The sequence below is a fragment of the Vespa mandarinia genome, chromosome 25 (assembly GCF_050613455.1).
Source record: "Vespa mandarinia isolate Hongniang chromosome 25, ASM5061345v1, whole genome shotgun sequence".
NCBI classification, from domain to species: Eukaryota; Metazoa; Arthropoda; class Insecta; order Hymenoptera; family Vespidae; genus Vespa; species Vespa mandarinia.
Genome location: NC_140834.1, coordinates 2,542,986 through 2,559,401, shown reverse-complemented (window position 1 = coordinate 2,559,401; position 16,416 = coordinate 2,542,986). Strand labels below are relative to the sequence as shown.

General features: G+C 22.9%; 2 protein-coding genes across 5 annotated transcripts; one reads left to right on the top strand and one right to left on the bottom strand.

Annotated features, from left to right (window-relative positions):
* Positions 1-8,480, bottom strand: LOC118450610 (serine protease gd-like). 4 transcript variants are annotated; one of them, XM_035886478.2, is made up of 3 exons: positions 8,115-8,480; positions 1,948-2,340; positions 1-1,450 (listed from the first exon to the last, which is right to left on the bottom strand). In XM_035886478.2, the coding sequence occupies exons 2-3, from the start codon at positions 1,978-1,980 to the stop codon at positions 26-28; spliced, it is 1,458 nt and encodes a 485-aa protein (XP_035742371.2). In that variant the 5' UTR covers positions 1,981-2,340; positions 8,115-8,480; the 3' UTR covers positions 1-25. The 4 variants fall into 4 exon arrangements, with proteins under 4 accessions (XP_035742371.2, XP_035742373.2, XP_035742372.2 ...); XM_035886480.2 differs by lacking the exon at positions 8,115-8,480 and adding an exon at positions 1,860-1,942 and having other exon boundaries at positions 2,140-3,273; XM_035886479.2 differs by lacking the exon at positions 8,115-8,480 and having other exon boundaries at positions 1,860-3,273.
* A 349-nt stretch (positions 8,481-8,829) lies between these two features.
* On the top strand, positions 8,830-14,927 carry Gnf1 (germ line transcription factor 1). The gene is made up of 16 exons (XM_035886475.2): positions 8,830-8,987; positions 9,107-9,286; positions 9,816-10,046; positions 10,113-10,212; positions 10,300-10,733; positions 10,886-11,065; positions 11,139-11,546; positions 11,629-11,797; positions 11,884-12,099; positions 12,192-12,418; positions 12,486-12,817; positions 12,952-13,170; positions 13,243-13,416; positions 13,551-13,626; positions 13,780-13,953; positions 14,076-14,927. Exons 1-16 carry the CDS (start codon positions 8,979-8,981, stop codon positions 14,181-14,183), a joined length of 3,237 nt encoding a protein of 1,078 aa, XP_035742368.2. The 5' UTR covers positions 8,830-8,978; the 3' UTR covers positions 14,184-14,927.
* Positions 14,928-16,416: the final 1,489 nt, after the last annotated feature.

Here is a 16,416-nt window from a genome sequence, read left to right as displayed (position 1 = left end):
TTTATCATAATAATTTCTATTATGTTTAAATAGTGATATGCAAATGTATCCAATCTAAATATTTCGCTATGTCAACATAGACAACATATTGTGTAAAATCACAGGACATTGTAATTTCATCTTGAATGGATCGTGAAACAATTCCACGTAATAAATAAGATCCATCATTCTTACGTATTAACAATCCACTTCCACTATCACCATTACACGGTCCATTATTGTTTTTAGAATCAGCACAAAAAGTACGATTTGACGTGAGAGTTACAAAAACTTCATTGCTCCGAAGACAATCTTCTTGAGACATTATTGTCATTCTGATCAATCGAGATTTATCCAAATAAGGATTAATTAAATCCTTGTGATCCCAAACAACAACATATCCTGTGGAACCGATTACGTCTTCTAAATCATTCGATCCAGACCAAAGGCAAATTGGTTTAATAAATGGAGAAAAATTGACTGGATTTTTTAATATGATAATGGCGAGATCTCCATCAGCCGTTGGATTTTTTAAATCATCCTTAAAGTCTGGATGTAATCTATATTCTTCAACTTTTCGATTGGTCGGCTCTGTTTCATTCCAATTTCTTATATAATAATGTCCCAAAGAAACGACCATAGTATTTATTGGTACGATCACATTGTACATTTTTATACAGTGTGCTACTGTAATGACATGCTTGTTTGTAATCAAACTACCGACACATTGCAAATCTAATTTATTTCTCATAACAAAAACAGCAGCCATCCAAGGCCATTGATCCATAGATGTCTTCCTAGATGTAACAAGAGTATTATTACTAATGCGTTGACAACATTTATTAATTGATCCATCAGAAATGTTATAGGTATTATCATCATTGGAGGGAAATTGTAAGTCTAATGTTGGCTGTTCTTTTTCCAATGATAAAATCAGTGGAAATCGACATGGATTGGATAATAAAAAATCATTAAAACTCGACACCACATTATCGTTGTTTCCTTGATTTTTAGATATCAATAATATTCTAGGTGGTAACAATATATGTTCCAAAAAAATTGACGTCACAATAATTCCTAATGACGGTGGAGCGCTACAATATTCCTGATCGTTCAACCATATACCTGTTAATATCGGTATTGGTCGGTATATAGGAAAATAAACTAAATAATACAACGATCTGTTTTCTTGAATCGCTTTCACCGATTCTTCTAACGATTGCGCCAATTTCAATCGACCATTATATTTAGTGGGTAACAATGCTGACACGGTTAATTTTATTTTCAAATGTAACGGAACATTTTTCGGCGGAGACGGTATTTTGATCTGTCCCATTGTCTCGATAACATTGCTCCGAATATAACGAAAAAATTTAGGGCATGGCGAATTAACGATCACCGGTTCATTCATTACATCCACCAACTGAATCAGGAATACACATTTTCCAATGTCCAGAATCATTTTAAGAATCTGTTCAAATAACAAAATTACAATTATGAATTATGTGAATGATGACGATTAACGGATCTTTTTTTTTTATTTTTTATTTTTTTTTTTTTTTAAGACAGTTAAAGAGATATGCACAGTATGGGAACATTCTTAATGATGATTCTAATTTTTTTTTATTTTTATTAATGTATATATATATATATATATATATATATATATATATATATCCCAGATAAAATGTAACAACTCGCATTTGTCAATTTTTAATTGACATCTGATCGATTATTAAAGTAACATCGAATTATTAATTGAATTCCTTGTGTTCTTTAATCAGATCTTTAAAAAAAAAAAAAAATATATATATATATATATAAAAGAAAATAAAAAATTCCGTAGAATCGTTAAGCGTAAGATTTTAAGTGATACTCACTATAGAAGATAAAGCGTACTTATCGTTTTAAATGTTTAGATATTAGACAGAAATAGAATTCTCGATGTTAGTCCGATTTGATTCTTACGTTCGACGATGCAAAAATTGATGAAAAATCCATAGAAGATTCGGATGGTGGAACAGACAAGAACGATACTCGTTGAAAAATATTGATCACACAATGAGTTATATTTTGAAACGTTTAAACTTTCGTAGAAATCGAACTTGAAAATAAAAAAGTTTATTATTTTAATCGATACTTAATAAATTGTTTACTTACTAAGCAGTAAATTGTTTTTTGTTTTGACAGACACGAAATTGATAAATGTTTAAAACATTTGTAACTTTTCGATATTGTAATCATTTTTATACTACGTTGTAAACTAATAATTAGCTTGGTCCTCGTTTTAATATTTTATTTATTTATCTCTTTTAATCTCTATTCTTTTTTTTGCTTCCTTTATAGAATCCTTATTAGTATCTAATAGTAATTATAATAATAGTTCTTAATTAATAGTATAAAATTTTTTATATAATAAATAGTAAATAATATTATTTATAAATTATAAATAATAGTATAAGATTTTTTTTCTAACGGAGTTTCTCAATTTCTTTTTTCTCTTTTTTTTTCTTTTTTTTTTTTTTTTTTTTTAACTTTTTTAAACCATCACTCTATTAGAGAAGAAAACTTTAAGCTTTTCTAATGTTACTTTTATAATTTTGCATTTCTTATGATTAGATATTGTGGATTAGCGTCATCAAAAATCGATGCAACTTTTTAATTATTTCTAAGTTCCCCTTGAAATATATAACAGAAATATTTTTATTATTTATGATAATACAGAAAATATTTTTTTGCGTAATTCAAATCGTTTCAAAAGACGAAATCGAATTGAAGAAAATTTCTTTTTATAAATGTTAATTTTTGATTGAAACTTTTTTCAAGTCAGGCTCTCATTTCTTTCCATCTTTTTTCATTTATGTCTTTCATTTACTTTTTTCCTTCTTTTTTCATTCACGTTTTTAATTAATTTCTTTCGTTCTTTTCAACCGTATTTTTGATTTTTTTTTTCGATCATTTCATTCATGTTTCTTATTCATTTTAACTATTCATGTTCGTAATTAATTTAGGAAAAAAAATTTTTTTTCATTCTTTTTATTCTTTCTTCCTTTTTCATTTTTCTCAATCATGTTTTTATATTCACTTTTTATCTTTTCATTTATCTTATTCATTTTGTATTCTTTGTAAATAAATTATCAATTCAAACTCTGTCATTATTTGAATGATAAGCATTTTAATACTTTAAAAGAATGAGAATTCAAAACATTTAATTGCTTGATATTCTCTTATCAAGTTACTTTATCAAGTTCGATCAGTTGTCGTCTACTGACATAACAGAACTCATGATTTGTTTGTCATAACAAATTCTTTATAATTCCGCAACCTGGATAAAGTCAATAATCGCTACGTAACAACACCGATAAAGCAACGATTGAAAAACACAAATAACGAACGCTTACAAAAGGACAAAGTAATAAAGATATTCTTACTTGAATAACGAAATTATATTGTTAATTATTACGCATATTTTTGTTAATTATTATCAGTTAATATTTTTTCTATCTACGATTGAATAGACTAAATTGATACAATTATTATGAATATAATTATGAGTTCTTTTTTTTTTTTTTCTTTTACATTATATTTAAGTTTGATTATTTAATGAAAATTAAATTTAAACGACAGAATTTTTATTCGTCAAATCAAAATTATCTTTACGATTAAATATCATACTTTAAAAACAGTCCAGGTAATAAATAATAATTATAGATTTAAACGAACAAAAAAAAAAAAAATTACGAAATAAGAAAAAACAAGCGAATCAAAAATTATTACTCATTCTTCAAAACTATTCTTTCATTTCTTTTTTACGATTGCAGTAAGTTCAATGATGCAATTAAAATGATAGATCCAAAATCAAAAAATAGAAAGGAAAATATAATCAAAAATAGAGAAAAATATTTTTGTTCATATTTTGCAAAAATTATATTGAAAAAAATGTACATATTTGGATCTTGGAATTATTAAAAGATTAGAAACTTATTGGAGCAATTCTTTTTTAAAGTTTCAATACATTATGAATTTAATCGATATTTCAAAAAAGAAAAAAAAGATATTTTCAAAAGTAAATACATGAAAAATTATAATATCAAGATAAGACTAAAAAATAATTTTAGATCTTTATAAAAAAAAAAAAAAAAAAAAAAAAAAAAGAAAATTAGATAATAATGTTTCATTTGTTTGTTTTGTTTTTTCAATGATTTTACAATAATATCTATTTGTACGATTATAAACATAACATTTAAATATTATATTAATGCGCTGGATTCATAAAAACAAATTCTTAATTAAATTCTTGATAAACATATTCTTGAATAAATTGACAAATTCTTAATAAATTATAATTTAATGAAGGAAAAAATATATTAGTAATAAATTACCTAATTTTTTAATTGAAAACAAAGAAAAAATATTGTGTATGATTTTTGTTTATTATTATTAATTTTATCAATTAAAATATTTGAAAATCAATTTATATCTACGATATAATATGAGATCGAGTTACATTGTTGTATGATTTTTAAATTATTATTTTATCATCTATTTGATCGTATTATTATTCAAAAACAATATTGTTTTTCAATATTTTAATATTTATACTATACTTTTTTTAATGTCCACTACTTTTGTATACTATCATATACATTTAATATTAATTTGTTAGATACAATTATTATGAATTTTCATTATTCAAGAAATAATAGAGGCTTAATTTCATAATAATTACTATATTATTTTGACTATTTATTATTTGTTTTCGTAATTATTATCTTCTAATTAATTCTTATCCATAACCATCTTAGAACGTCATATCTGAAATTAGAAATGATCAATTCGCATTTTCTAGAACTATATTTCATTTATTAAATTGTAATATAAATTTATTTCTAATTTTTGCAAAATTTATCATAGAAATATATTATTGATGAAGATTAAATGTTTATAAAAAAAATTATAGATATTATAAAAATATTATATTTATTATAAATTATATATATATATATGTATATATATATTTATATATATATATATATATATTTTAATTATATATATATTTTTTATATATATATATATTATTTTATATATATATATTTTTTATATGTATTATATATATATTTATTATATATATATTTATATATATATATATTTTAATTATATATATATATATATATATATATATATATATATATATATATATACACGACTATAACGATTGAAAGATTTTGAACGATTTATAAGAAAAATTATTATCTTATATTTATCTCAAGTATCGAGATAATAGAAGTGATTCTTTTTTTTTGTAATGTCTTTTGTTCTGATTCGTTGTCGACTCGTAACTCTTAGAAATTCGTTTGATAGGATTTTTATAACTTTATCCATCGCTTGTAATACATTTCTTATACTGATGTAATTATATCGTTGCAGTTCATGATTTTTATAAATGTGTGAACAATTGTGTATACGTTTTTATATTACGATATTTTATGCGGTCTTTTTTTTATATAATATAATATATGATAATGTGATACTACATATTTTATTAATGCTTTATACTTTTAATAAATAATTGAATATATTAATTTTTATATTTAAAATACAATATTGGAATCGATAAGAGAAGTAAATGTTTAGTGATAAAACAATAAATAATAATGGAAAGAGTTCTATCTGCGTGGATATGTGTAAGATAATAATTTCTATTAATTTATTGCTAATTATTAAATAAATCTTTATTTTTTTATTTTTCATTTTTCATGAAACATTGTCGTTGCTCTTCTTGATCTAAGTAAATACATATTTATTTAAAGATGATTGCTGCTGTGATTATGACAAGGCCTATGATAGAAAATGAAACATTTATAGTGATAAACTTTTACCATAAGGGCTATGTAAGTAAATTATTTTTATTTTATCACATGTAATTTTTTTATGCAAGTAAATTTTTGCAGTTTTTGATTTATGATTTTATAATATTAGCTATTTTATAAAATACAAGAATTATTATATTTATATTATTAAATTAAAGAAAAAATTACAAATACAAACTATTTAGTATTATTGAATTTTCAACTAGATAATTAACATTTCTAATAAAAAAAAATTATATATTATATTTTTATATTCATTTAAAACAAAGAATATGTTTCACGTAGCAAGTGTACTTTGTGTATGTAACTATATATCACAACAGGTTAATAGTGTTTTTTTCTTTCTATTTTTATTTCTATAGTTTGAATAAATCTTATCCAGTCCCAAGAAAAAGTTGTGTCAAGTTTGCATCAGGATTGTGGCAAAGTGTACTGTAAATAATTTTGGAATAACTTTGATCAATGCCTGATGTATATTTGATACTACACTAACATCTGTTTATAAAACTTGCTTATGTGTAACTATAAGGAATTCAAAAGATTGGAAATCAAACACTGGAGGTCAATTTAAAAATAAAGAAGGTAAAAAGTGTAAACTTTAATTCTTAACGTTTCAATACTTTTGTATATCCTTATCAAATATTAGAATATTTAATATCTATAATAATTATTATGATATCTATTTTTCAATATTTCAAAGTGTATATATATATATATATAATATATAATATAAAGTATATATATAAAGTCTGTGTGTGTGTCTGTATATATATATTGGTTACAATCAATATTATTTATTTTTCATATTCCTTTTTTGGAAGAATTGCAATAATTAATTTATGATATAATTAAATTGAAATTTATATTAATTACATTTGAAAATATAAATAATATATTGTTTCAGACGATCAATGGTTAAGCTTGTTTAATATGTAAAACTAAAATATTATAAAATATTATATCTATGTGATAATTTTTCAAACTATTAAGTATCAATGTTAGAAGAACTATTACCATCGGACAACATATTGATAATTCTTTGTAATTTTTTAAACTTTTACAATTAGTAAAATGTTTTAGCAATTTTCTAACTTTTATGAAGATTCCATACGTCAAGTTCAATATAATTGCATAGATTTAAAACGAATAAGTACAAAAAATAACTTAACTCTTTATAGCATTATATAACTTTTAAGTTACACACCTATTTATATATATATATTATATTATATATATTATATATTATGTATATTATATATATTATATATTATATATATATATTTTTTTTTGTTTTATTTCATTTTATCGGCACAAATTTTTAATTATTCTTTCATATCCGAAGTGTCCATTGTTTTCTAAGTTTTATCCATGCTTAATTTAATATATTAGTGTAAGTAATATTATAATATTATATAATTTTGTTGTACGAAATTGTTCTTTGAAATTGGATTATAAAGGATTAATGAACAATTGTTATATATACTGATTATATATACAATGTTATTACTTTTATAATTTATACGAATTATTGAATATATATATTGTATTTCATCTAAATATTTTATGAATATAAAATAGAGTTCACTGAAAAGATCTTATAAGAAAAATGCAATGACATCAGAATTTCAGATTTTATAATTATAACAGGAATATAATATAAAATAAAAAAAGAAATAAAAGAAATAAAATAATGAAAAAATAAACAAAATGTTTAATTAAGACATTAAAATTTATAAAAAAAAAAAAATTAATTATTCCAATCAATAATAGTTAAATATTCAAAGATATATCAATTTAAAAGTTATTATATAATAAAGATGATTTTATTTAATCATAATAGATTTTTATTTCTAGCAATGAAAACATAAAATAAAATAATAGAAATAGGTAATTATGATTAAAATAGAAAAATTTAAGAAAAGAGAAAACAAACAATGTATAAATTATTAAGAAAGAAGTACAAAGCTAATGAATAAGTACATACACATTATTGTTATTTAGGTAAAAAATGGATCTATTATAATTATCAAATGAAATGAAATTGACCATTTCAAGTATTATTATACTGTAGAAAACTATTCTCTACATAGCTTATGTTATAATTAATATAAACCTGCTAATAAAAAGAATTTATTATTTTGTAATTTATTATTATTTCTTATTCTCGCATAATTGCATTATAATGTACTTATTTTTTCTTTTTTTATTACAGAACACTGGAATAAAATATTTTATATTAAAGATCTTATGTAAACAAAATAATACCTGTGAATACATAGGATACAATCAGTATAGATTTTTATTATAATTTATGTACTTCTTGCTTCATTTTTTATCATTCACAAATCATTGAAAAATTAAATTTTCTATACTTTTTGAAATATTTGTATTTAGATAAAGTAAAAAAGAAGTTTTGTATATTCACTATAGGTCAGAGATAGTTTAGGTTATCTCTTAATTCACAATAATGTTTTCGTTTTCACTTGAAAATCACAGTTATTCGTCTTGTTATTTCTTTTTTCTTATTAATTAATAAACAAAGCACAGCAATAAATATCTAATTATTTCTATATTTTTAATGATTACATTTTAACGAAGAAAAAATTCAGCGAAAAACTAAAAAAAAAACAGTGGCGCTAGTGACGCTGAAATAATAAAGTGTTCCTATTGGTGCGTCAAATTAACCAATCTACTGTCGTGTCGACTTATCCATTGGAGAACGAAAATAATTGAAAATAAAACCATAACCTTACATATTTTAACGACTGAATTGTTAAAGAAATATTACAGATATAATAAATCTTTTGTAAAAGTAAATTTAATTTTTCAAGAAACATATATAACATTTTATTTTCTTTTTTATTATAGTTAATTCAATTTAGTTGGACTTATAATATAATTTTTTTTATTACTGATACTAGTCGATCCTTCCTTTAACCAATAATACGTCTCGTTAAAATACTACCGTATTTGTATTTTTTTTTTGAATAGAATTTCGTCGAAATTCATGTCGGGCAGTTTATAATGATTTGTTGAATTATAATTAGATTTTTTTTTGTTTTTTTTATTAAAAATACATGTAATTGTAAGACTGAATATTTTGTTCATCTTATATATTAACTGTTAACAATGCCACGTGTAAGTCTATTTGTTATTTTATAATAGATTTATAATTATACCGACTATGATAGGTTATGTTATATTTTTATTATTAATGTCTGATTTTAAATACTATTAATTTGTTTTCACTTTTTTAGGATATACGATCTTATTTTACTTGCACTACTAAAAAATCTACAAATCAATCTACGGATAAATCTACGGATAAATCTACGGTTAAATCTACGGTTAAATCTACTGTCAAAAAGAAAAAAAGAGCAATAATCTCATCTGACGAAGAGGACACAAAATCATGTGCTGTGGTAAAACGTACCAAGGTTGTAATTTTTTTTTCATTCTTTGAGCATTATATTCCATTATGGTAGCTCTCCGTTAGATATTCTTATAAAATAATATACCAAAATAGTGGCTTTTCGGTAAATAATTTTTTAAAACAAAATAACAATTACTATAATAATTTTCTTCTTTATTTTGCAGTTCTTTATTTGAAAATCATATAGATTTATGTTGCAGATGAAGAATGAGAATGTCTTTGATTTATATTTATTTCTTCAAAAGATACTTTGATAACTATTAAATGACATTGAAAAGAATTTATATCTTTATTATTCTATGATAGTATATTTTCTTGTCTTGATATACTAATATCATTAATATATATTCTGTGACAGAGCTGTTTATTCAGCTGTTTATACAACTCTACGGTTAACTCTGTCATAAAGAAAAGATCAATATTTGAATGACAATCATTGGGAACTTATATGAGATGATTATTTCATTAATAGTTGATTTATTCTGTTGCTTATTTTATTAATTGGATTAATTAAATTATTTTTTTTTTTTCAGTTGACAAAGAAAATTAACAAGCATCATCTTTTATCTGATTCTGATGATGAAGTTCAAATAGTGTCAAATACTAAAAATGAAAAGGCTGAAGTCCAATTGATTAATGATACACAAAATGTATCTCATATTAAAAATAAACCGGTAAGCACAATTTCGCCAGCAGAAATGTTTAGTAAAACATCAGTGACACGAGAAACAATGCCAAGAGTGAAAAAGAAGCCGAAGACAAAGGTAAATTTTGTATTACATTACAAAAGCATGTAAAATGATGACGTTGTAAACATAATTGATTTATAGGAAGCTAAAACTCATTTAGATGACGAGTTTGAGTTTACATTGAGCAAGTTAGATACAGCAATAATTGAAAAAGAATATTTACAAGGTGTCAAAGAAAATGGTAAGAAATGTATATACATACACATATTTTGTACACTTTTAATAATTTTATAAAATAAATTCTACATTTATCTATATTTTATATTAGAATGTGAAAACAAAGAAGACGATAAGAAAGATGAAAAAGATAATAAGATAGATGATCAGATAAAATGTGAAAAAAGTATTACTTCAAATAAAGAAAAGAAGCATAATATGTCTGTTGATGATGAAATATGTTATAAAAAAGAAGATATAAAACAAAAAGATAAATCTTCTAGTAATAAAGAATTTTCTTTAACCAATGTAGAACATAATATTGATAAGAGAATAAAAAATTCTTCTAAAAAATCATTGAAACGTACTAAACATACTTCTGCGATAGAAATTGAACCTAAAAGATTGAAAAAAGAGAATGCTAATAGTTCAATGTCAGACGAATATGAAGAAAGAATTCAAATGAAAAAACAGAATTCAATATTATATCAGAAATATCTTCAAAGAGGTGGTGCAAGAAATCCTGGTTCTAAGGAAGTTCCACAGGTAAATAATATAACTTTTTAATTATTAAATTTGGATATAGTTAATAATAATATCGTTGAAATAAATAAAAGTATTACTATTATATACATCTATACAAATATCCTTTATATAGTCTTCTGAGATAATAAATAATATAATAATATTAATTGAAGGGCGCAGAATATTGCTTAGCAGGTCTAAGTTTTGTAATAACAGGTGTTTTGGATTCGTTAGAAGATAATGAAGCTAAAGAATTAATTACAAAATATGGTGGTCGTATTTTGCATCAAGTATCAAAAAATACAGATTATCTGATAGTAGGAGAAGAATATGGACCTGCAAAGATGGCAAAGGTATTCAAATATGTTTATTTTAAAAAATATTAATTTTTTCTACTATAATTAAAAATCCATTCACATTTTTAAGGCCAATGAGTTAAAGATAAAGAAAATATCTGAAGATGACTTGTTGGAATTTATAAGAACAAGACCTAAAGGAAAAGCTGAAGATGTAAAGCAATCAAAGCGTGCAAAATCAAAAGAAAAACCAATGACAAAGGTTGAATCTTCTGTAATATCAAAACCACAGAAAAATGTGAAAGAAACAATGGAACCTATAAAGGGAACAGTGGAACCTGTGAAAAAAACAAAGGAATTTATAAAAAGTACAGTGGAACTGGTGAAAGAAACAACGATACCTGTGAAGGAAACAGCGAAAACTGTGAAAGAAACAACAAAATCTGTAGAGGAAACAGCAGAATCTGTGAAAGAAACAGAAAAACATATAAAACATACACAGTCTTCAATAACGAAATTAGATACTAAAGTAGCAAATGTAAGTAACAATACAATGTTTATATTATTTATTTATTTTAATATAGATATTTTAATATTATTAATTCTTATGGATTATACAGAATGCTATAATAACGGAAAATTGTGAAATATTAGTTGAAAAATACAGACCGAAAACTATGAAACAAATATTAGGACAACAAGGGGATAAAAGTTCTGCGAAGAAGTTATATACTTGGTTATTAAATTGGCATAAAAATCAAAATGGAACTAAAAAACATACCAAACCTAGTAAGATTATTCTTTATTATTTAAATGTATACAAATATTTATACATTTGTATATAATTGTAATATCTAACTGTATTTTCTTTTGAGGTCCCTGGGCAAAAAATGATGATGGAGCATTTTTCAAAGCTGCTTTATTATCTGGACCACCTGGTATTGGTAAAACTACTACTGCTCAGGTTGTATCTAATGAATTAGGTTTCGATCTGTTAGAATTTAATGCTTCCGATACAAGAAGCAAGAAACTTTTAAAAGAAGAAGTTTCTGAAATTCTATCGAATACAACAATAAAGAATTACTTTAGTAGTAAGTATTTTTTCTTTACATTGTTCTTTTTGTTCTTAATACAAATTTTTAATTTTTAATTAAAGTTTATATTTGTATGTAATATCATTTAGATCAAAAAGGAGAAGGAAAAGCTAAACATGTATTATTAATGGATGAAGTTGATGGTATGGCTGGTAATGAAGATCGTGGAGGTTTGCAGGAATTAGTCAGCTTAATCAAATCTACAGATGTACCAATAATTTGTATTTGCAATGACCGGAATAATCCAAAAATGAGAACCCTCTCCAATTATACATTTGATCTCAGATTTCAAAAACCAAGATTAGAGCAAATCAGGGTATGAAGTAGAGATATATGTAATATAATTATACTTTATTATATTTAAATGAAAAATTTTTTTTTAGGCAGCCATGAAGTCAATATGTTATAAAGAAAATATACAAATATCAACAGAACAACTTGATCGTTTAATTGAATCAACCAATCAAGATATTCGTCAAGTGATTAATCATTTATCATTATTAAATGAAAAATCTGATAATGTAACAAAGACAGAGAATAAACCAAATAAAGATTTAAAATTGGGTCCTTGGGATGTAGTGAAAAAGGTTTTAAGTTTTGAGGAACACAAAAATATGAGTATTAATGAAAAAAGTGATCTTTTCTTTCATGATTATAATATAGCATCATTGTTTGTGCAAGAAAATTATCTTTCAGTTATACCTGCAGCACCAAAGTTTGTATACAAAATATATTATCTTTGATTAATTTCTATTTTACATATATGTATATATATATATATATATATATATATATATATATGTATGTATGTATGTATGTATATATGTATGTATGTATGCACATTTTTAGAACTGAATTATTAGAAAGAGTCGCACAAGCTGCAGAGAGTATAGCATTAGGAGATGATATAGAAAAAGAAATTCGAAGTAACAATGCCTGGTCTCTTCTGCCAATTCAAGCTTGTTTTTCTTCAGTTATTCCTGGTAATATGATGTCCGGAGATATAAAAAATCAAATTAATTTTCCATCCTGGCTTGGGTGTAACTCAAAAAAGAATAAATTTGATAGGTTAGTTTTATCATTTATTTTATTCAATTTTAATAGATATATTCATTGTAATATATAAATTTATTATTTTAGATTATTGCAAGAGATTACTGTACACACACGTTTAACTACTGGTGCGAATAAAGCAGCTATTAATTTAGATTATTTAAATCATATAAGAGATGCAATTATTAAACCTTTGGTTAACAATGGTACAGAAGGAGTAGATGGAGCGGTTAATATTATGAACCATTATCATTTATTAAGGTATTTATTATTTTTCATTTAAATTTGTATATATACATATTTATACATAGAAATCTGAAAGTATAAATGAATTATTATGTTAATTATGTTATTATATATGTTAATATAATTAATTGTTTAAAAATTTATATCAGAGAGGATTTAGATTCCTTAAATGAAGTTTCTTTGTGGCCAGGACAACGTAATTCACTTCAAGCTGTTGATAGTAAGGTAAATTGAATTTATATATTTGTATATTTCTTGTAATTTATAAATAGTATAAAATAGTTATAAATAGTAATAAACTAATTTATAAATTATAAATTTTATATATATATATATATATATATATATATATATTTATGCAATTACAATGTTATATAGGTATTAGCATCATTTACCAGAACATATAACAAAAAATCTAGTAGTGTACCTTATACTATTAATAACAGTAAAGCAAAAAAGTCTGTAGCAGCTTCGCAAGAAGATATAGAATTTGTAGATGATATAAATTCAGATGAAGAGGAAGGTAACATTGATACTGATAAAATGATTAAGGTATTTTTAAAGACAAATTTTTTTCTTTTTTTACTTTTCTATGTATTTTGTTTTAATGTAATACGCATTTTTGTATCTGTATATTATTAGCCGAAGTTATATAATTAAATTTATTGTTACAGGCAAAAAAGCCAACGGCAAAAAATAAAAAAGAAACAGAGAAAAAAAGTAGTGAAAAACCTTCCACCAAACGTGGAAAAGGGAGCAATAAGAAAAATAATTTTTTGTAAGGAAACATATGCATGTATTACATGCCACACACATATATATATATATATAGCTTGCCTTCTGCGATTCATTAATGTAAATGTTTTGGTCAAAGTACGATTCATTGCAAATAAGTACAAATCTGTAAGACTTTTAAGTTATATGGTACGGTAGCTCTGTTGTTCACTAAAAATATATATAGTTTCTAAATATTTTTTTCTGACAATATATACAATATAATTAAGAAGTTTTAGTAACGAACAAATTTCGCGCTTATATTTCATAACATTTTATATGTTCCTAAATATTTTGTTCTCATTTTTGTTGTGTATTTTATTATGAATCTTCCTGTTGCTAATTCTATTATGAAATTTTTAATTATTTAAAATACTCCTATTTTAAAATGAACGATCTTTCATTTTAAAATCAACGCCACTTTCGCTGATTGGATATTTGTATTTTCATTAACGATCGCTGATTGGGTAATGCTCTTGTCCCTCTCAAATGTGCCAACATCACTCTAGTAATTATACTTATTGTTAGTTTTACGGATATTTGAAAAAACAATTCATTTGTTTTTTATTTGAACTTCTTTTTTTAAATATTTAAAAATAATTAATTATTAACAAAAGTAATTTAATTTTTCAAGATTTTTAATAGTTATATATTTTTCTTTTTACTTGTTAAAATTAAATTACCCTAGAACATTACTTACCAAGTTCAATTGCTCGCAAATGTATTTTTTACATTGAACGAAAGTAGTATATTCGTATATCTATTTTTATTATAATAATCAATAAAAAATAAATTAAAAAAAAAAAAAGATATTGTAAATTTGTTCTTGAAAAAAGTGAATCTTCATTTCTTTCATAATGAATAAGCTAATCTGAAATTAATATTGATTCTTATGCTCTTCGAGCATATAAAATTACTAAGAAAGTATATAATATCGCCATTGTAGTAGTAGTCCAGTTTTTATTCAAATATAATTGTAACAAGAAAATGTATCACATAACGTTATATTGTACATTATTATATCCCTTTTCGCAAAGGACATGCATTTTAAATACGCACAGTTCCTTTCACTTATGATTCTTTCATCGTTTATTTAAAAAAAAAAATAATTTCAATACTTGACGCTTAATGTTTATCGTTTCTTGAATTATGAGTAAATAAGAATAAATGATTATTCAATATAATTCGTTGAACAATTATTTTTTTTTTTTTTTCCTTAAAGATGTCTCGTTGATTTAGATTTACGAAAAAGATATAATCTTTTTGTTTCTGATTTCTTTTCGAGGATATATTCTAATAAAATTTTATTTATTTGTAAACAATTACATTACTTTCATTTTATATATATCTTCACATTCAGATATAAGTATAATTTCGTATACTTAGAATATAATAGAATAAAAAAATACTGATCAATCAGTTTTATTAGTTGATCATTTTAAAACTGGCTTAACCATTTCTTCCTACGAAAGATCGTAGTATTTGAAATATTTCGAATTTTATCGAAAAAAAAAATGTACGAGCACATTTTTAAAATGTTAAACTTTCGAAATATGAAATATGAAAGAATGTCTTTTTTTTTAATTTTTATATCAACCGAGATGCCTTAATTAAAACGTAAGTGTATATGATATACAAATATGTACATATATTTACATATACGTATATATCTTAATAATTTATATGATTGTTAATAATACGTAAATGTGGCAACTAAACAGGATTATTCATTTTTTTTTTGTTTTCAATTTTTTATTATTATTATTATTATTATTACTTACACATATCTATTGTTTATGTTTACTATTTTTACAACACAAATTATCTATTGCATATTTGTATGATGAAAAATAATCGTCATTTATTATTTATTATTTTTTAATTAATTTATTTATTATTTATTACTTTATTCGGCAAAAATCAAACGAATTATAAAATATCATAGCGCATGAAAATGTTCTTCGCATTAACTAGAATGAAAGATTTTTTTATCATTATACAAACTTTTGATTAGTATAATAATTTATATCTGTAAAATATCTTTTACTGTGACAAAAATATGATAATGAGATATTACAATTATTCCCTTCATTAAAAGATTGCATGGTTTTATGCTCTTCATTATTAAAAAGAGTAAACATTTTTTGCGTTTTTAATGATAATAAAAAAATGATATTTGTCATCTCGAAATATTAATTAATCATATTTATATCCGAGAAAAATGGTCAATTAATTAAAAAT

What these genes read in the sequence shown, in the direction of transcription:
- LOC118450610 (XM_035886478.2), bottom strand. Translation starts at nt 1,980, where the DNA reads ATGGATTTTTCATCAATTTTTGCATCGTCGAAC. An exon ending in CAATTTTTGCATCGTCGAAC is followed by an intron (nt 1,451 to 1,947) that starts GTAAGAATCAAA and finishes TTATTTGAACAG; the next exon opens with ATTCTTAAAATGATTCTGGA.
- Gnf1 (XM_035886475.2), top strand. An exon ending in TAGATACTAAAGTAGCAAAT is followed by an intron (nt 11,547 to 11,628) that starts GTAAGTAACAAT and finishes TGGATTATACAG; the next exon opens with AATGCTATAATAACGGAAAA. An exon ending in GTTATACCTGCAGCACCAAA is followed by an intron (nt 12,818 to 12,951) that starts GTTTGTATACAA and finishes GCACATTTTTAG; the next exon opens with AACTGAATTATTAGAAAGAG.